Here is a 21,460-nt window from a genome sequence, read left to right as displayed (position 1 = left end):
TCAGCTATTCGAAGGGACCAGTGGAGAAACAGCTCGACAGTGGTTCTAAACACCCTCTGCCAGGCACTTAATTCTGAATAGCAGAGTAGATGTAGATGTAGATGTGGACTCGGCAGAGCACAATGAACACTAATCTATACACCGAAGAGTCAGAGGAATTGGTAGACCTGCCTACTATCGTATATGGCCCCCGCGAGCACGCAGCAACACGATGTGGCATGGACTCGACTAATGCCTGAAGTAGTGTTGGGGGGAATTGGCACCACGAATCTTACAGGGCTGTCCACAAATCCGTAAGAGTATGAGGGGCTGGAGATCTCTTCTGGACACCATGTTGCAAAGCATTCCAGATATGCTCAGTAATGTTCATGTCTGGGGAGATTGGTAGCCAGCGGAAGCGTTTAAACTCAGAAGAGTGTTCCTGGAGCCAACTTGAAGCAATTCTGGAAGTGTGAGGTGTCGCATTGCCCTGGAATCGACCATGTCAGTCGAAATGCACAGTGGACATGAAAGGATGCACGTGATCAGAAAGGACGCTTACGTACGTGTCACCTGTCTTAGGCGAATGTAGACGTCTTAGGTGTCCCATGTCAATCCAACTGCACACGCCACACACCATTATAGAGCCTCCACCAGTTTGAACAGTCCCCTGCTGACATGCAGGGTCCATGGATTCATGAAGTTGTCTGCGTACCCCTACACATCTATACGCTCGATAAAATTTGAAACGTCCGACCAGGTAACATGTTTCCAGTCATCAAGAGTCCAATTTAGTGTTGACTGGCACAGGCGATGTCTATAGCTTTGTGTCGCGTAGTCATCAAGGGTACACGAGTGAGCCTTCGGCTCCGAAAGCCCATATAGATGACGTTTCGTTGAATGGTTCGCACGCTGACACATGCTGATGACCCACCACTGAGCTTGCGGAAGGGTTGCACATTTGTCACATTGAACGATGTTCATCAGTCGTCGTTCGTCCCGTTCTTGAAGGATTTTTCTGCGACTCCAGCGATGTCGAAGATTTGATGTTTTATCGGATTCCTGATATTCACGGTACACTCGTGAAATGGTCGTACGGGAAAATCCCCACTGCATCGCTACCGCGAAGATGGTATGTCCCATCGCTCGTGCGCCGACTATGGCACCTCGTCCAGACTCAATTACTGTTGATAACCTGCCGTTGCAGCAGCAGTAACCGATCTAACAACTGCGCCAGACATTTATTGTCTCATACAGGCGTTTCCAACCGCAGTCCTGTATTCTGCCTGTTTAAATGTCTCTGTATTTGAATACGCGTGCCTACACCAGTTGCTTTGCCGCTTCAGAATATACAGAGTGAAAAGCATTTAAACCGACAAACTCTGGGACGTTGTAGGAAAAATCAAAACAAATATTTTTCCCTAATGTCATTTTTCCCTATGAGGAGTATTTAAAGCGGTAGAGAAAGATTTCTCTGGCGGAAAATTAATTAAACCAACAAACACTTTTCCATTTTTTATGACCAAGAGACAAAACATTAACACAGCCCAATTTCAATTACAATAGATTTTCAAAAATGGCTTCATTGACACGTAAACAAAGGTTACACTGTCGTGCACCGTCGGATCATGTTCTGTCTGACACGTTCAAAAACCCCGGGATAATCCTGAACTGTTCCTGCTGCTGCTACTATCTGGGCAACCAGATCCTCTTCTGATGCAACAGGCGTTGCGTAAACAGGTTGCTCATCTCTCCCCACACAAAAAAGTCCAGAGAGGACATATCTGGAGATCGAGCAGGCCATGGTACAGGACCACCTCGCCAATCCACGTTTCTGGAAACCGTCGGTCCAGGAATCGACGCACACGACGACTGTACTGTGCCGGCGCCCCGTCATGTTGGAACCACATGTGTTGTCTTGTAGGGAGCGTGACGTCTTCCAGCAATTGTGGCAATGGTCTGGCGAGGAAATTGTAATAGTGCCTGCCATTTAATGGCCTAGGTAGCACATACGCTCCAATTAAACAGTCCCCAACAACACCGACCCACACATTAACGAAGAGCCGCACTTGATGAGCGCTAGTAACTGTGGCATGTGGGTTATCCTCACTCCAAACATGCGAATTGTGCATGTTGAAGACTCCATCACGCCCGAACGTTGCTTCATCGGTAAACAACACACAGGATGGAAATGTGGGATGCATTTCAGACTGTTCCAGGTACCACTGCGAAAACTGTGCTCTGGGTGGATAATCATCTGGTTCCACGTTATGGACACGCTGTAAGTGAAATGGACGTAACAATTACTCTCGAAGGAATGTTCTTACATTCGTCTGATTCGTCCCCATGTTACGTGCAATTGCACCAGTGATGATTGAAGGATCCCGCTCGACATGCTGCAAGACAACTTCCTCAAACTGCAGCGATCTTACCCGTGCGACGACATCCCTGTCCACGTAGTCTGCTAAATGACCAGATCTCATGCAGAAGCTGCTACACAGCAGCAAAGGTCTTACGATGCGGGATATGGCGATTAGAATATTGTTGTTGATAAACCCGCTGTGCAGCTCGTCCGTTGTGGTGCGCTACGTAGTACGCACCAACCATATCAGTGTACTCACTCCAGGTGTATCGCTCCATTAGTAAAGAGAGACAATGAACTACTCCACTGGTGGACAGCAGTTGCCTTCAACTGAAGAGCGTAATACGCCCTCTAATAACTGAAGATCGTAATGCACCCTCTGACAACCAAAGAGCATAATACGGCCTCCACCTGTTTAAATAATCCTAAAAGGAAAAAATGACGTTAGGGAAAAATATTTGTTTTGGTTTCCCCTACAGTCTCCCAGAGTTTGTCGGTTTAAATACTTTTTATCCTGTATACGTGCGTGTCTCTCTCGTTCCTGCTATCTTGTTTCCTACACGATTCAGACAGTTAAATTAGCGCCTCTCTTCTGCGAACACTGGTGAAATTCAATCTGCCCTGGTTGGAGTACCAGTCGCTGTCACCACGTGGGCCTTGAGGGGAGCGTGGGCCTTCCCGGCTGGGCTGCAGCAGCCGCCAGCCAACGGTGAGCAAATATTTCCCTCCGCCCTCGAGCTGCTATCGGATTTCCCCCAGGTCCCAGGTCGGGGTCTGCCGGTGCTCGCCGACCCGCTTTAAGCCGTTCCGCTAATACCGACTGGCACGGCGTCTCTCGCCGAGAGATGGGCCGCGAGGCAGCGCAGCGCAACGGTCCTCTCGATCGGGGCGCCACCAACTTCTGGAAACCGCCAGCAGTTTCCCGGGCTCGTTATCGATATGGCAAACGTATACTGTGATAGACGCGACCTCGCGTGCTGGAGCGACCTGGCTCCTCGTGCACCCGGCACTCATGCTGTGTACGGGTCGCGGACGTTTTTATCTGCGCCTCGCAAAAATTAAATTACGAAACTGTTATTGTTTGTTTGCAGATACATGTCCACAATCTTGGTACACACTGCAGACCAGGCTGTCTGTCTGTTCTATCTGGTCTTGGCTCCCCTAGTGGCATGACACGGTACTAAGGTGCGGATATTTCAGTATTAATCAGGGCTGCAAAAACGTACTTGCAAACAAACTAAAAATTACTTACGTAACTTAATTGTTTATAGGGCAGTCTCATTCACAGCACTTACATCGAGATGGGATAGCGATATGCAGACTTCAAGAAGAATATAATAATTCCAATCCCAAAGAAAGAAGGTGTTGACAGATGTGAAAATTATCGAACTATCAGTATAAAAAGTCACGGCTGCAAAATACTAACGCGAATTCTTTACAGACGAATGGAAAAACCGGTAGAAGCCGACCACGGGGAAGATCAGTTTGGATTCCGTAGAAATATTGGAACACGTGAGGCAGTACTGACTTAACGACTTATCTTAGAAGAAAGATTAAGGAAAGGCAAACCTACGTTTCTAGCATTTGTAGACTTAGAGAAAGCTATTGACAATGTTGACTGGAATACCCTCTTTCACATTCTAAAGGTGGCTGGGGTAAAATACAGGGAGCGAAAGGCTATTCACAATTTGTATAGAAACCAGATGGCAGTTATAAGAGTCGAGGTGCATGAAAGGGAAGCAGTGGAAGGGAGTGAGACAGGGTTGTAGCCTCTCCCCGATGTTATTCAATCTGTATATTGAGCAAGCAGTAAAGGAAACAAAAGAAAAATTCGGAGTAGGTATTAAAATCCATGGAGAAGAAATAAAAACTCTGAGCTTCGCCGATGTCATTGTAATTCCCTCAGAGACAGTAAAGGACTTGGAAGAGCAGTTGATCGGAATGGACAGTGTCTTGAAAGGAGGATATAAGATGAGCATCAACGAAAGCAAAACGAGGATAATGGAATGTAGTCGAATTAAGTCGGCTGGTGCTGAGGGAATTAGATTAGGAAATGAGACACTTAAACTAGTAAAGGAGTTTTGCTATTTGGGGAGCAAAATATCTGATGATGGTCGTAGTAGAGAGGATATAAAATGTAGGCAGGCAATGGCAAGGAAAGTGTAACTGAAGAAGAGAAATTTGTTAACATCGAGTATAGATTTAAGTGTCAGGAAGTCGTTTCTGAAAGTATTTGTATGGAGTGTAGCCATGTATGGAAGTGAATCATGGACGATAAACGGTTTAGACAAGAAGAGAATAGAAGCTTTCGAAATGTGGTGCTACAGAAGAATGCTGAAGATTATCAAGACTGCTAAGTCTGAGTATAGGAGAGTAGTAAGTCAACCAAAAATTGAGTGTTTTAGGAAACTGCTCAAAGATACGAACTGGAAAGAAGTTTATAGTGCCCATGACATGAATGAAAAATATAATACATTCATGAAGAATGTCAGTACCATGTTTGAAAACTGTCCTCCTCTAAAAGTTACTCAAATTAAACAGAAGTCTATAATAAAACCAGGGATTACACAAGGAATAAAGATTTCCTGTAAGACAAAAAGGAAAATGTATCTGTCGACCAAGAATAGCTCCAATACTGATGATTTAGCTAAATACAAGGAATACTGTAAAATATTAAAAAATGTAATTCAGACGTCTAAACAAATGCACTACAGGAAGAACATAGCAATGTCAGGGAACAAAACAAAAACAAGCAGCGCGGTTCGGGACTGAAGCGCCTAGAACCACTCGGCCACACGGGCTGGCTGACTTGTCAATGGCCGGTTAGCCTTAACTATGTATGAAGATGGTATCTGTTTTTTCGGACATGTACGAAAGAACAGATACAGTAGGTGATCATGCAGGCCGGCCAGAGTGGCCGAGCGGTTCTAGCCGCTACAGTCTGGAACCGCGCGACCGCTACGGTCGCAGGTTCGAATCGTGCCTCGGGCATGGATGTGTGTGATGTCCTTAGGTTAGTTAGATTTAAGTAGTTCTAAGTACTAGGGGACTGATGACCTCAGAAGTTAAGTCTCATAGTGCTCAGAGCCCTTTGAACCATCTGACTTGTTCAGATGAGTCCCGTTTTCAGTTCGTAAGATCTGATGGTAGGGTTAGAGTGTGGTGTACATTCTACGATGCAATGGACCCACGTTGTCAACAAGGCCCTGTGCAAGCTGGTGGTGGTTGTTGTGGTCTGTGTTTACATGGAATGACCGGGTCGGCTGCCCCAACTGAACCGATCATTGACTGGAAATGGTTATGTTCGGCTACATGGAGACCATTTACAGTCATTCACGAGCTTCATTTTGCAAAACAAAGAAGCCCCACGTCACGGGGCACAGTTACAGTATTCGCGATCGGTTTGAAGACCAACTGGACATGTCCAGCTAATGGTTTGGACATGAATCCCATCGAACATTTACGGCATAAATCTAGAGGTGAATTTGTGCACAAAATTCTGCACCGGCAACATTTGCGCAATTATGGACGAGTGTAGGGGCAGCACGGCTCTATATATTTCCAGATATTCTGAGTCCATGCCACGTCGAGTTGCTGCACTACGACGGGAAAACGGAGGTCCGTCACGACATTAGGAGGTGTCCCGTGACTTTTGTCAACTGAGCGTACATCATTCACAACGCTATTTTCGATTGAATAGCGCAGTTATTAACATACAGGGCTCGCATCCGGGGTTCAAATCCCCGACTGTGCACCCTGATTTAGATTTTCAGTGACTGTCCCTAATCACTGTGATTCATCAGTGTGATACATGAAAAATACCGCCGTCGATTTCGTAGCCCATTACAGCCATATCCAAGCTCGCTTTCTGCCTAATCATCTTAAAAGTGAGGAATAAAGAATGGCAGACAGGTTCGTTACTAATACCACTGTAGCGTAAGGGGATACCACTGTTAAATGCAGAGGAGAGAGCGGATAGGTGGAAAGAATACATTGAAAGCGTCTATGAGGGGGTTGGGGGTTGGGTTGTTTGGGAGAAGGAGACCAGACAGCGACGTCATCGGTCTCATCGGATTAGGGAAGGACGGGGAAGGAAGTCGGCCGTGCCCTTTCAGAGGAACCATCCCGGCATTTGCCTGGAGTGATTTAGGAAAATCACTGAAAACCTAAATCAGGATGGCCGGACGCGGGACTGAACCATCGTACTCCAGAATGCGAGTCCAGTGTCTAACCGCTGCGCCACCTCGCTCGGTCTATGAGGGGGAAGATTTGTCTGATGTGATAGAAGAAGAAACAGGAGTCGATTTAGAAGGTATAAGGGATCCAGTATTAGGATCAGAATTTAAAAGAGCTTTGGAGGACTTACGATCAAATAAGGCTGAAGGAATACATAACATTCCACCAGAATTTCTTAAATCATTGTGGGAAGTGGCAACAAAACGACTGTTCACGTTGGTGTGTAGAATGTATGAGTCTGGCGACATACCATCTGACTTTCGGAAAAGCATCATCGACACAATTCCGAAGACAGCAATAGCTGACAAGTGCGAGAATTACCGCACTATCAGCTTACAACTTCATGCATCCAAGTTGCTTACTACAATAATATACAGAACAATGGAAAAGAAAATTGAGGATGTGCCTGATGATCAGTTTGGCTTTAGGAAAACTAAAGGCACACGAGAGGCAATTCTGACGTTACGGCTAATAATGGAAGCAAGGCGAAAGAAAAATCAAGACACGTTCATAAGACATGTCGACCTGGAGAAAGCGTTCGACAATGTAAAATGGTGCAAGACGTTCGAAATGAAAAAGTAGGGGTAAGTTATAGGGAGAGACGGGTCATATACAATATGTACAACAGCCAAGAGGGAATAATAAGAGAAAACGGCCAAGAACGAAGTGCTCGTATTAAAAAGGGTGTAAGACAAGGATGTAGCCTTTCACCATTACTGTAGTTGAATTAAAATTCAAGGTGAAAGGATATCAATGATACGATTCGCTCATACATTGCTGTCCTGAGTGAAAGTGAAGAAGAATTACATGATTTGCTGAACAGAATGAGTAGAGAGTGTGGACTGAGAATAAATCGAAGAAAGAAGAAGGTAATGAGAAGTAATAGAAATGAGAACAGCGGGAAACTTAGCAGCAGGAGTGATGGTCACGAAGTAGATGAATTCTGCTACCTAGCCAGTAAAATAACCAATGACGTACAGAGTAAGGAGGACATCAGAAGCAGACTAGCAATGGCAAAAAGGGCATTCATGGCCAAGAAAGTCTACTAATATCAAATATCGGCCGTAATTTAAGGATTAAATTTCTGAGAACGTAAGTCTGGAGTACAGCATTGTATGGTACTAGAGGGAGTTGTAGAGGGCAAAAACTGTATAGGAAGACAGAGATTGGAATACATGCAGCAGATAACTGAGGACGTAGGTTGCAAGTGCTACTCTGAGATGAAGAGGTTAGCACAGAAGAGGAATTCTTGGCGTGCCGCATCAAACCTGTCAGGAGACTAATGGCAAAAAAAATGTGCAAGGTGGTGTACGAAATGTGTCGCCACCTCTTTCGTATATAATTTATAAGTCGTACTATATCCCGTTGAGAGTCCCAACAGCAGTAGCTGTAGAGTCTGGGGAAGCACGTCAGTTACCGTCGCTAAGGGACTAGTGTTTACAGCACGGCCGACAGTGGGCGACTAACAAAGCAGCAGCCATCGGCAATTGTCACTTTTTCGCGAAACGAAAAGTCGTGTTTCGACTCAGATGCGGTTTCGACAACAGTTTATACACGGTAGGCCCCCTGAAAGAGAACCATTCACAGGCCGTATGATCAGTTTGTACTGGAAAGGCCATTTCTGGAAGCGAAGCGACCTCGACCTAAGGGTGTTTGTCCGCCGGAGAATACTGGAGCGGTACGGTTTGGTCCTTAGAGAAACCCAAGCAAATAGGGCAGAAAGGCAGCAGTGCAACTGGTCATACCCAGGTGCTCCGTTCTACGGATTCTTAAAAGTGATCTCCGGATGTACCAGTACAAGATGACCCCTGCTCGGAAGCTCATTCCAGAACACAAGCGGCAGAGACTGCTGTTTGCCCGCTGGGCGAAGGATAGGGAATAAACTCGTGACAACGTTTGGTTTTCAAACGAGGCGCATTTTCAATTGCACGATGTGGTTAACAGACACAACGTACGAATTTTAGGCTACAGAAAATCTGCAAGTGCTTTGTGAACGACAGCATCACGCTATTCCCAGCCACGCACTTACCAGACCTTTTTTCTTTGAGGAAACTGGTATCTGAGCATGCTCCGCAGTAGTTTCGTTCCACAGCTTCTTCCTACAGCGTTCGCCTTCAGTGGTTCATGGGCGCTGGAGCAAGGTCACATACTGAAAACATTGCGTTCGATTACTTATACGAGCATTTAGACATTCGGATCACGCCACTCAGATTTTCATGTCGTTTCAGTGACGAACAATATTGTCCCCCTCCCTCCCCCCTTCCCCCACCCCCAGTAGTCCAGACCACAAACAATGTGACTTCTTTCTTTGGGGGTACCCAAATGGAAACAATTGTACCAAAACGTCCACATTATTTAATGGAGCTCAGGCGCCTTATTGTTCAAGATTGCAGGGAAATCACGGACGACATGTGCCGTAGGGTTATCGCAACATCAATGTTCGTTTTCAGGAAGCTGAGAATAAAAATGGTGGACATATTGAGCATGTACTGAGATATAACAATTCTGTACAAATTGTCTTCCATGACAGTATACCGGGTGATCAAAAAGTCAGTATAAATTTGAAAAGTGAATAAATCACGGAGTAATGTAGATAGAGAGGTACAAATTGACACACGTGCTTGGAATGACATGGCGTTTTATTAGAACCTAAAAAATACAAAAGTTCAAAAAATGTCCGACAGATGGCGCTTCATCTGATCAGAATAGCAAAAATTAGCATAACAAAGTAAGACAAAGGAAAGATGATGTTTTTTACAGGAAATGCTCAATATGTCCACCATCATTCGTCAACAATAGATGTAGTCGAGGAATAATGTTGTGAACAGCACTGTAAAGCATGTCCAGAGTTATGGTAAGGCATTGGCGTCGGATGTTGTCTGTCAGCATCCCTAGAGATGTCGGTCGATCACGATACACTTGCGACTTAGACTTCAGGTAACCCCAAAGCCAATAATCGGACTGACTGAGGTCTGGGGACCTGGGAGGCCAAGCGTGACGGAAGTGGGGGATGAGCACACGATCATCACCAAACGACGCGCGCAAGAGACCTTTCACGCGTCTAACAATATGGGGTGGTGCTAATAAAACCCCATGTCATTCCATGTGTGTCATTTTTTACCTCTCTATCTACATTATTCCGCGGTTTATTAAGTTTTCTAATTTATACTGACTTTTTGATTACCCGGTATATTCCTGCGAGTTTATCTGAGCAGTAAAGTGTTTTATTCAAAAACTGGATGGTGACACATTTCGCGCTCCCCCTGTATACAAATATAATACACTTCCTGATATAAAAAGTGAAGCATCCAGAAATGGAGGAAGAAACGTAATAAAACTTCACTGGTTGAAAGAGTATGTGATATTACTTTAGCAATTACAAAATCGATTCTAACTGGCAAAAACGTAGCAGTATGGTCCCACTTGTCTCTATGGCTTCGCACTCCGTCTGGCCTGCACACGCCTCGGACTGTGTTGGAAGGATGTCGCCATGAGGCTGCTGCATCCTCTCCTGACGCAAGGTGGCCCACAAGTGTTGTAACCACCCCTTGATGCTGGATACTGACATAGCGTTAGAGTTGACGTCAGAGCTGGAATCACACATGTTGTACCGCCTATATATCTGGGGTTTTTGCTGGCCACAGTAGTACTTCCACGTCGTGGAAACCGTTCATAGAGACACGTGCCATGTGTGGACGAGCATTGTCCTGTTGAAAAATGGCACCACGGTACTGTCACATGAGAGATAACACATGACGACACAATATATCCATGACGTTCCATTGTGCCGATTTACCTCAACCACCACCAACCGTAACCTGAAGAAACGCCCTATAGCTGCCATATAATAAAGCCGGTAATAACACTGTCGGTCTCTTACAAATTTTTGAAGAATGAGCCCTCTCTCTAGGTCAGTGCCATATTGGACGACAGCGGTCACCCGGGGCAGTGCACAACCGCAGTTCGTCGCTGAAAGCAAGGCGACGCCATTCATCTGTAGTCCTTGCTACCCGGTCACAGCGCTAGTGCAACCGCAGCTGCTTCTGCTGTGATGTTAGCCGCAGCCCGCACATAGGTTGGTAATTTCCTAATCCAGCTACTACTAATATGCAACAAATGGTTGAGATGACATGAAACATTGCAGTGAGTCCACCAATTACTTGTTCTCTCATCGCAGGGGCAGCTGTCAAGGCGTTAGGATGGGCAGTGCCTCTCAGCTTCGCTTTCGACGTCGTCAACCCGCAGCGCATCTGTACGTAGCGGGTTGCCGTCAGCACAGCCCCTGAGTTCAGGCTGGTTACCACGGTATCTGGCTCATCTCCCTGAGGGCCTCCCAGTAGCCAGCCAGAGGGCGCATTAGACTGTAACCGGGTCGCTCCACACGTGCACCTCTTGGTGCATCCGCCGCAACTTCGTAGCCACCAGGAAATCTGTAACCTTTCGCTGCTCAAGTGTTACTACCCACGCAGAGCCGGCTAGAGTCAGATATGCCTTTGCCAGTTGGTGAACTGACTTATTACTACCGTTTGGACACCGCCTCACATCGGTCGTCGCCTCCACCTCCCAGACGGCAGAGCTGCCGTGACCTGTGTTCCCGCACTTAGTGTTCTGTGCCATGTGCTACTCGTGAGATACAAAATTGAATACCTACTTTGTTTTGAAGATAGACTTTTTATTGGTCAAGAGAACGTAAGCTACGCTCTCAAGAATCTATTTTCTTTCCGTTAAACAGTTGCTTGTGATGAACCTATCCTTCACATTACTAAGAAGAATTTCTGCAGAACATTTACTTTCTTTCGTACTGCGTCAGTAACAGTAAACTGTGTGTATTCAAAGTTTACTTGTCCAAATAAACAAAGTATGTTTTCATCAATTGGTGATATTGTGGAAGTATTCCGAGTGAGGAATACTTCATGATGTACCTACGGCACGATACTGCGATCCTCACTTGCGTTTGGTAAGACGAGATCGACTTGGAAGCTGCGGACGAACGTGCCTACCTCCACATTCCCATTCAATCTGCCACAGGGCCAGTGGCAGATATGAGTGTCTCAAAACTCTTGGTATGCATGAATCTACCAGCCCAACGAATGGAGACCCACGAATGAAACCTCTTCGTCATGTTCTAACATTGTCCAGTCACAATATGTGGCCACAGTTTATGTTCAGTATTAAAGTGCAATAACCACTCTTACATGGTATGTGGCAGCCACAGCAGTGGAGGGTATATAAAGTGTGTCGGTGCTGAGAAACCGCCTCCAACGCGGGTGCGACGCCTTTGGCTCATGGGCAACAAGATGGCGGCTCAAATTCAACGCCACGAAGAGCCAGGCAGTTGTCTTCACCTGAAGACTTCTGCCACCAGGGCTTACGCCAGTCGGAATACTGGGAAAACCTATCCCATGGAGTGAGACGGTGAAATACCTAGGGGTCACCCTAGACCTCAGGCTCACCTAGAAGCATCACATCCGTGACGTGAAAGGGAAAGCAATAGGACGCCTTCTCTCCCTGCATCCGCTGCTAAACCTACAGTCGCCATTGCCGCCGCAACACGGCGTCACGCTATACCTAACATTGGTCCGACCACTGTTAAGAGTAAGCGGCCGTGGTCTGGGGGAAAGCCGCAGATGCTCACATTGTGACTGTGCAGGGGATACAGAACCGCGCCCTGAAGACTGCTATGCATCTTCCGAGGCGCTTCTCGACGCGCCAACTCCACGAGGACACCGGGATTCTGCCTCTACGAGAAAGGATCCGCACCATCGCCAGGAAGTTGTACGAGAAAGCGGGCCACTTCCGCAACCGGCTCATCCGAGGACTGGGCCAACAACCTCATCACAGGCCAACCATGTGATGTCCTGACCTGCTGAGGGATTAAGTTTTAGTAATCCCCCATCGGAGTGCGTTTATGTCTTTTTCAGGCTCCACCAGCAAGGACAAATCAACAAGAATGGTAAGTCTATTCTCTCCCTCCTAGGAACCGCAGGAAGGACAAATTTTTGTCTAAACTGTACCATCTCGATCCAAGGACAGGCTCGTCTTTTCAGCGTCAGCGGAAGACATTGCAGTTGTTTTCGTAATGCGGAAACGGAGCGATTTATGTGATGCCACACAAACAAGACCATCGGCTTTCAGGCCAAGAGTGGAAGGACTGCCAATACCGCTAAGTTTGAAGTATGTTCGCCTGCTGCCGTGATTAAATTGTACCATGCACGGCGAAATGGTGCTATCACAAACTACTGACGAGGCAACTGTGGTCCACCAGGAGCCAGAAATGACAGGGGTGAACAACGGTTGCAGAGATGTTTATCGCCGAATAGATCCGCAACTATTGAGCGACGGACCACCCAGGTGAACCAAGCGGCTACCAACAGTGTCTCCTCAACGACCATTCAGCGAATGTTGGTTCACATGACCCTCCGCAGCAGTCACCTGGTTCATGCATCCATGCCGACTGCATTTCAGTGGTGATGAAGGCTGAAACTTGCACGCCAGTGTCACAACTACACGTCCTCTGAAGGCATAGTGTGGCCATTTCAGATGTACCACTTTGTATCCTCCACTGGACGGATGACAATCGGCGTGATTGGTGTGAAACGTCTGGAAGTAAGCTCAATGGAACAATCATCGGAAGCGTCTAGGACAGAGGACAGTCCCTGAGTGATCTCGTAATTATGGAAGGAATAATGGATCAACAAAAGTATGCATTTATCCATGGAGACCCTGTCCACCCCTACATGCAGTTCGTTTTTCCTCGGCACTATGGCGCTAACCAGCAGGAAAACTCAACGTGCCACAAAGATCACAGTCTATGTTGATGGTCTGAAGAGTGCCACAGTGAGTTTACAGTACTCCACTCGACACGAAATTCCCCGGATCTAAACGCAATCGAGACTCTGTGGGTGCATCCTGATCGGACTGTTCAAGCCACGGATCATCAACCGAGAAACCTGTAATCGGCTGGCTTTGTGTAACAATCGGTATCTTCCATAACCTGACAGACTCTCTTCGTGGACGTCTCGCAATAGTCTGCGCAGCAAAAGGAGGTTATTCAAGCTTTCGAGAGTTGGTCGCATTAATATGACTCGACAGTGTGATAATATTCTCTCACATGACTACAAAGCATGGGTGAGTCCTTCACGCTGATCCATCTGACGCTCTTCACGCCCCATATATACCCTACCAGTCCTGATAAACACACTAGACATGAACTCCACTAATGCGCTCTTTCGGCTGTTCTACTTGTCACAGAGAATTGCAGCTCTTATGGTTAAAATACCCGCCATTGATGTGTATGTGTACTACGTCAGAGCGACAGCCAGCCATGTATTTTGAATGCTTCCCTGTTCTTCTTCACGCAGTAAATTACACTACTGGCCATTAAAGTTGCTACACCAAGAAGAAATGCAGATGGTAAACGGATATTCATTGGACAAATATATTATACTAGAACTGACATGTGATTACATTTTCACGAAATTTGGTTGCACAGATCCTGAGAAATCAGTACCCAGAACAACCACCTCTGGCCGTAATAACGGCCTTGATTCCCCTGGGCATTGAGTCAAACAGAGCTTCAACGGCGTGTACAGGTACAGCTGGCCATCCAGCTTCAAGACGATACCACAGCTCATCAAGAGTAGTGATTGGCGTATTGTGATGAGCCAGTTGCTCGGCCACCATTGACCAGACGTTTTCAATTGGTGAGAGATCTCGAGAATGAGCTGGCCAGGGCAGCAGTCGAAGATTTTCTATATCCAGAAAGGCTCGTAAGGAACCTGCAACATGCGGTCGTGCATTATCCTACTGAAATGTAGGGTTTCGCAGGGATCGAACAAAGGGTACGGCCACGGGTCGTAAGACATCTGAAATTTAACGTCCACTGTTCAAAGTGCCGTCAATGCGAACAAGAGGTGACCGAGACGTGTAACCAATGGCACCCCATACCGTCACGCCGAGTGATACGGCAGTACGGCGATGACGAATACAAGATTCCAATGTGTGTTCACCGCGATGTCGCCAAACACGAATGCGACCATCATGATGCTGTAAACAGAACCTGGATTCATCCGAAGAAATGACGTTTTGCCATTTGTGAACCCAGGTTCGTCGTCGAGTACACCATCGCAAGCCCTCCTGTCTGTGATGCAGCGCCAACGGTAACCGGAGTCATGGTCTCCGAGCTGATAGTCAATGCTGTAGCAAACGTCGTCGAACTGTTCGTGCACATGGTTGTTATCTTGCAAACGTCCCCATCTGTTGACTCAGGGATCGAGACGTGGCTGCACGATCCGTTACAGCCATGCGGGTAAGATGCCTGTCATCTCGACTGCTAGTGATACGAGGCCATTGGGATCCAGCACGGTGTTCCGTATTACCCTCCTGAACCCACCGATTCCATATACTGCTACCAGTCATTGGATCTCGACCAACGCGAGCAGTAATGTCGCGATACGATAAACCGCAATCGCAATAGGCTACAATCCGACCTTTGTCGGAAACGTGATGGTACGCATTTCTCCTCCTTAGACGAGGCATCACAACAACGTTTCACCAGGCAACGCCGGTCAACTGCTGTTTGTGTATGAGAATTCGGTTGGAAACTTTCCTCATGTAAGCACGTTGTAGGTGTCGCCACCGGTGTCAACCTTGTGTGAATGCTCTGAAAAGCTAATAATTTGCATATCACAGCATTTTCTTCCTGTCGGTTAAATAACGCGTCTGTAGAACGTCATCTTCGTGCTGTAGCAGTCTCAATAGCCAGTAGTGTAGAAACCCAGTAACGCGCTGTGTAGTTGATGATTGTGTCGATGAGCCCCGGCGTAACTGAAAGTTAGAGCTGTTGGCAAAGCGGCATGTATCTGAGTAGACAAGGAAAACTGTGTTATCCAGTGCTATCCTAAATATTATTCCAACTGCGCACAGATCAAGTTGTAAAGGGCATCGATCAGAAATATGGAAACAGAATTAATGTTGATTGTGAAGACATAAAAGCTTTGAGCTTTTGCCAGTCACATTCTAATTCTGTCAGTAATGGCGAAGGACTTGAAAGAGCTGTTGAGTGCCATTGATGTCTTCAGAGCAAGTTAAAACGTGATGCTGACTTCTCGCATTAGATAGCATAGTCTTAGCAACTATACAGGTCACTCTCTCCAGTAGAGCCTGCTACCTGCACTTGTGTCTGCCTACGTGCAACATCTCGTTGCTTTTTCAGGTTTGAGAGATCAGTGAGTATGTCTCAGTCTGGCAAGCTCCTCTCTGTGTGCAGCACATAGCGTACGTTGCAGCTATTTAGAATAAATACCTTGTTTCCTCTCTGTCATTTGATTGGAAAAGAGGGGAGGGTAGTGAGTAGTTTGACACCATCTACTCAGAATTAAAGTCTGTGAACACAGGAGCCAGGGGCTGCAAGTGAACAGTTGTGTGCGGATTAACGTCAGCAAAGGCAAAACTACTGTAATCGAATGTAGTGGAATTAAATCAGGTAACGCTGATGGAATTAGCTTCGGAAACGGAAAGTTCTGAATTCTACAATTTGGGCAATAAACTAACTGATAATCGCTGACGTAGAGAGTGTAAAACATCTCAAAAGGAGAAATTTATCGTGTAAATATAAGTAGAAGAACGTCCGTTTTAAAGATATTCGTCTGGTGTGTAGCCTGGTAAGGGAGTGCAGTGTGGACGAAAAGTTGTTTAGATAAAAAGAGATCTGGAGCTTAAAAAAATGGTGATACAACATGTGCACTGTTAAAGCATCGACAGCACAGCGGCGACCGCAGCGCCGCGAAACAGCATCGAGAAGGCTCTTCAAATGGTTCAAATGGCTCTGAGCACTATGGGACTTAACATCTCAGGTCATCCGTCCCCTAGAACTTAGGACTACTTAAGCCTAACTAACCTAAGGACATCACACACATCCATTCCCGAGGCAGGATTCGAACCTGCGACCGCAGCGGTCGCGCGGTTCCGGACTGAAGCGCCTAGAACCGCTCGACCACAGCTGCCGGCGAGAAGGCTCTGACCCAGGCACTAATTGAAAGAGCGGGCAGCACCATACCTGCAGGAAGACGGAGTTCAGCGCCCCCTATCAACGCCGACTTAACCAGCCGCCCATTGCTGGTCGGGCCCAGTTTGGTCGCAGACTTGGAGGCCATCAGTATTGAGTAATGTTAGCACGATACTTAGCCTGAGTTCTACGACCACTAATCCTGTGTAAAAGCGATTACATGTAAGAGGCACAATAAGCACATCAAGGCCCCTCATGACGAGAAGTTAAGTTACGTTTCTTTCCTTTTTAGAAATAATGTGTTCTTTTAATTTGTAAGTGTTATGTACAGATCGTTTTGGATTCCTGTCACTGGCCATTGGGACTTCTCTCCTTCCTTGTTTGCGTCGGTGCTGACTCCCACAACAGATGACATAACACGAAAGAATGTTCAAGACTAGTTGGCTAGATCGAGTAACTGATGAGGAGGTACCCAGTCGAATGCGAGACAGCATAAATTTATAGTTCAACGTGACTAAAAGATTTGTTTGGTTGATACGAGGCATCATTAAGCATCAAGAAATCGTCAGTTTAGTTATCGAAAAAAGTGTGGCGGTGGTGTGGACGTGGGGTGGGGGTGGGGCTGGGGAGGAGGGACGTGTTAAAATGTAGAGAGAGAGAGGGACCAAGGATCGAATATAGTAAGAAGTTTCAAATGGATGTTGATTACAGTCAAAAGTCAAAGTAGTCACATAGTAAATGACTGTAGGAGAACAGATGCAGGAATCCTGTATCGCCATTCTGGGCGAGGTACTAGTGGAGGAGGTTTGTTGTTTCCTTCCTGCAGCATGTAATTAAGTGTCAAGTGTGTATGTGTTTCATGTGAATGACTAATAAGAGCTTGTACAGTGTAGTGTCAGAGTTATGTGGTTATGGATGAAGAGGGTGCAACCCAGCACCAGCACATTGGCTAATTCTTTAAAACAGCACCAAGCGAGCCACCAACCTAACGTCATCATCTGATTGTCAGATTACCATCGAGGACGTCACATGTTGTCACTTCCTGAGATACTGCAGAGAGATGTGGAATTTCGGTCAAGACACTGGCGCAAACATCTACATCTACATACTCCGCAATCCACCATACGGTGCGTGGCGGAGGGTACCTCGTACCACAACTAGCATCTTCTCTGCCTGTTCCACTCACAAACAGAACGAGAGAAAAATGACTGCCTATATGCCTCTGTACGACATCTAATCTCTCTTATCTTATCCTTGTGGTCTTTCTGCTAAATGTAAGTTGGCGGCAGTAAAATTTTACTGCAGTCAGCCTCAAATGCTGGTTCTCTAAATTTCCTCAATAGCGATTCATGAAAAGAACGCTTCCTTTTCTCTAGAGCTTCCCACCCGAGTTCTTGGAGCATTTCCGTAACACTCGCGTGATGATCAAACCTACCAGTAACAAATCTAGCAGCCCGCCTCTGAATTGTCTCTATGTCCTCCCTCAATCCGACCTGATTGGGACCCGAAACGCCCGAGCAGTACTCAAGAATAGGTCGTATTAGTGTTTTACAAGCGGTCTCCTTTACAGGTGAACCACATCTTCCCAAAATTCTACCAATGAACCGAAGACGACTATCCGCCTTCCCCACAACTGCCATTACATGCTTGTCCCACTTCGTATCGCTCTGCAATGTTACACCCAAATATTTAATCGACGTGACTGTGTCAAGCGCTACACTACTAATGGAGTATTCAAACATTACGGGATTCTTTTTCCTATTCATCTGCATTAATTTACATTTATCTATACTTAGAGTTAGCTGGCATTCTTTACGCCAATCACAAATTCTGTCCAAGTCATCTTCTATCCTCTTACAGTCACTCAACGACGACACCTTCCTGTACACAACAGCATCATCAGTAAACAGTCGCACATTGCTATCCACCCTATCCAAAAGATCATTTATGTAGATAGAAAACATTTGTCACCGGGAACCTTACATCGCCATCTCTTCTCCCCTTGCTGGCTAAACACTGGCAGTAAAAGTTTTCTACCAGCAGGATTCGCAGTGGCTCATTTGTTAGCCCTTTAAAAAAAAAAAAAAAAAAAAAAAAAAAAAAAAAAAAAAAAAAAGTTCAAATAGCTCTGAGCACTACTTAAACGTAACTAACATAAGGACATCACACAACACCCAGTCATCACGAGGCAGAGAAAATCCCTGAACTCGCAGGGAATCGAACCCGAGAACCCGGGCGTGGGAAGCGAGAACGCTACCGCACGACCACGAGCTGCGGAGAGGCCTTCGACAGTCGTGTGCATTAGCGACTTCGGTTACGGTGGCAGATGTAGGTCACGGTAGTAATGTAGAAACGAAGAGGCTCATACAGTGTGTTCAGTCAAGTCAGCTTAGGACTGCAGACCAGGAACTCAGCAGTAATGTGTTGTTGCAGAGAGATTTGGCTGGAGTGACTCACCTGCAGGTCCCTCCATCCTCGCTTTCCCCAGCCGGCGTTCAGGTCCTGCCAGGCACGTTTGCCCCAGGCAGAGCCCAGGTCTTGCCACGCACGCTTGCCCCAGGCAGAGCCCAGGTCTTGCCACGCACGCTTGCCCCAGGAGGAGCCCAGGTCTTGCCACGCACGCTTGCCCCAGGAGGAGCCCAGGTCTTGCCACGCCCTCTTGCCCCACGAGGAGCCCAGGTCTTGCCACGCTCGCTTCTCCTCGTCTGACTTGTCTTCGTCGCTGGCGGCTGGAGATGCGGCGGCTGCAGCGGGGGCGGCCGCAGAGACGGTGTCGGCGGCGGGGGCCTGGGGGGCAGCGAGGGAGCAGCTGGCGAGTGCTGCGAGGAGCGCGAGCAGCAGCAGGCTGGCGGTGGCCGCACGGGGGCGGAGGCCGTGGCGCATCCTGCTGCAACACACCACATTGGGACGTTCAGCACACACTGTCAGGGTTCAAGAAAGGCCCACAACCAGGGCCGGCTGAAGGCCTAACCGAGGCAAGCATGCACTTGGGGCACCAAGCAGAGGGTGGGAGGGGGGGCGTGAAAGGTACCCAACTACAAAATTCATACTCTGCTGGAAGAAAAGCCCTCAAGAATTGCTCTTCAAACACACTAAAGGGGAGGACATAACCAAATTTTACAACAGAGTACTGCGTGGAGTACAGGAACAGTTCCGAGACGGTGGCTGTTTCTATCAACATGACAATGCACCGTGTCGTATGGCAATAGTTTGTGGACAGTAACATTCCTGTAATGGACTGGCCTCTAAGAGTACAGACATGAACCCTGTGAAACACTTGGCGGTGAATCAAGACCCCGACGTCGCCGCAGGACCAACGACCAACATCACTACCCTCCATGAGTATCTATTTGCCCTCGAAAACAGTGGACGTTCTGTGACCTTCATTTGGACCTCAGGACGTGTCGGGATACAGGACAATGAACTTGCTGACCAGCTGGCCAAACAGGTTACCAGCTAACCAGTTCTGGAGGTTGGTCTGCCGGAGACCTACTTGCGATCGGTCTTCCGCCTCAAAGTTTTCATGATCTGGGATACTGAATGGCACACCTTCAATACACCAAATAAACTCCGTGTTATCAAGGAGACAACAAATGTGTGGCGGTCATCCATGCGAGTCACTGATAAAGAATCTGTTGTCCTTTGCCGGCTCCGCATCGGCCATATTTGGTTAACTCACGGTCACTGCCTCTGTTTCAGGGACCCACCTCGGTGTCACTGTTGCTCCCCTATGTCTGTCGTCCATACCTTGTTGGACTGCCCAATTTTAGACACTCTGCGGAGGACTTTTAACCTTCCTAGCACCGTGCCTACGATGTTGGGTGACAATGCCTCAGCAACAGAATCAGTTTTATCCTTTATTCATGAGAAGGTTTTTTATCGTACCATCTAAGGGTGGGAGTCTGGCCTTCTCTCCGAGGCCTCCACCCTCCCTCCAATTTCAGTCTCTATCATCCTTTCTCTTTCTGTGCATTTTGTTTGCCTTGTTGTTCGTCTTTTCCCTATATGTGTTCATCTCGCCTTGTCTTTTTGGTTCAAAAAAATGGCTCTGAGCACTGTGGGACTTAACATCTGTGGTCATCAGTCCCCTAGAACTTAGAACTACTTAAACCTAACTAACCTAAGGACATCACACACATCCATCCGAGGCCTGATTCGAACCTGCGACCGTAGCAATCGCGCGGTTCCGGACTGAGCGCCTTAACCGCGAGACCACCGCGGCCCGCTGTCTTTTTGGGTTGGACATTTTGTGGTGTACTTTTTCCCCGTTTTTTGTTCCTTTCTTTCGTTTTCTGTGTCGGTGTGGTTCCCCATTACTTTTATCCCGTTTTACCTCCCCAAATTAAATGTGGGTGTTGTTTTACCTTGAGTCTTGCTTCCCTCAGAAAAAGGGAGTGATGACCCTGTAGTTTGCTCCCTTTGTATGCCAAACTAACTAACCAATCTCTGGTTTCGGCTGTTGAAGAGGAATGGACTGTTATTCCTCCAAAGACATTCGGACACCTCACTGAAAGCGCCCCGTGCAGTGTTCAAGGCATCACAAAGGGTTGACCCACCCCACATAAGTGCCCACTAGTACATGTTTGGATAATTTTGATCAGACTGTGTACAATGTATGATTTTTAACTTCCCTGTTGAAGATCGTGGTATTATCTTCGTTCGAAACACAGTTCTGGCCCAACCATATTTTCTCTTCGACGATGTATCAGTAGAGAACCAATGTGCATTCGGTCTGTCCCTGGAAAATTTCAAGGAACAAAACATAACAGCCTTCTGGAATGTGATGTGTTTCTTATAGTGCAGTTGCAGTATGCTCATTATGGTGACGGTGCAGACAGAAGCTGGAGGAATTCCTTGCATATCACAATCCGATACAA

The 21,460-nt window shown here is 46.9% G+C and overlaps 1 protein-coding gene across 4 annotated transcripts in view; it reads right to left on the bottom strand.

The window, feature by feature from the left end:
• LOC126282023 (prothoracicostatic peptides) overlaps positions 1 to 21,460 on the bottom strand; it is a 558,509-nt gene that overhangs the window by 228,606 nt on the left and 308,443 nt on the right. For 2 of the 4 annotated variants that reach the window (XM_049981416.1, XM_049981417.1), the window contains exon 2: positions 19,041 to 19,470. In XM_049981416.1, coding sequence (XP_049837373.1) covers positions 19,041 to 19,466 — 426 coding nt within the window. In that variant the 5' untranslated portion in view covers positions 19,467 to 19,470. The remainder of the gene's footprint in view (positions 1 to 19,040; positions 19,471 to 21,460) is intronic. The other 2 variants (XM_049981418.1, XM_049981419.1) reach the window with 1 other exon arrangement.

Source organism: Schistocerca gregaria, chromosome 7 (assembly GCF_023897955.1).
Source record: "Schistocerca gregaria isolate iqSchGreg1 chromosome 7, iqSchGreg1.2, whole genome shotgun sequence".
NCBI classification, from domain to species: Eukaryota; Metazoa; Arthropoda; class Insecta; order Orthoptera; family Acrididae; genus Schistocerca; species Schistocerca gregaria.
This window is presented reverse-complemented; position numbering and strand designations above follow the sequence as displayed.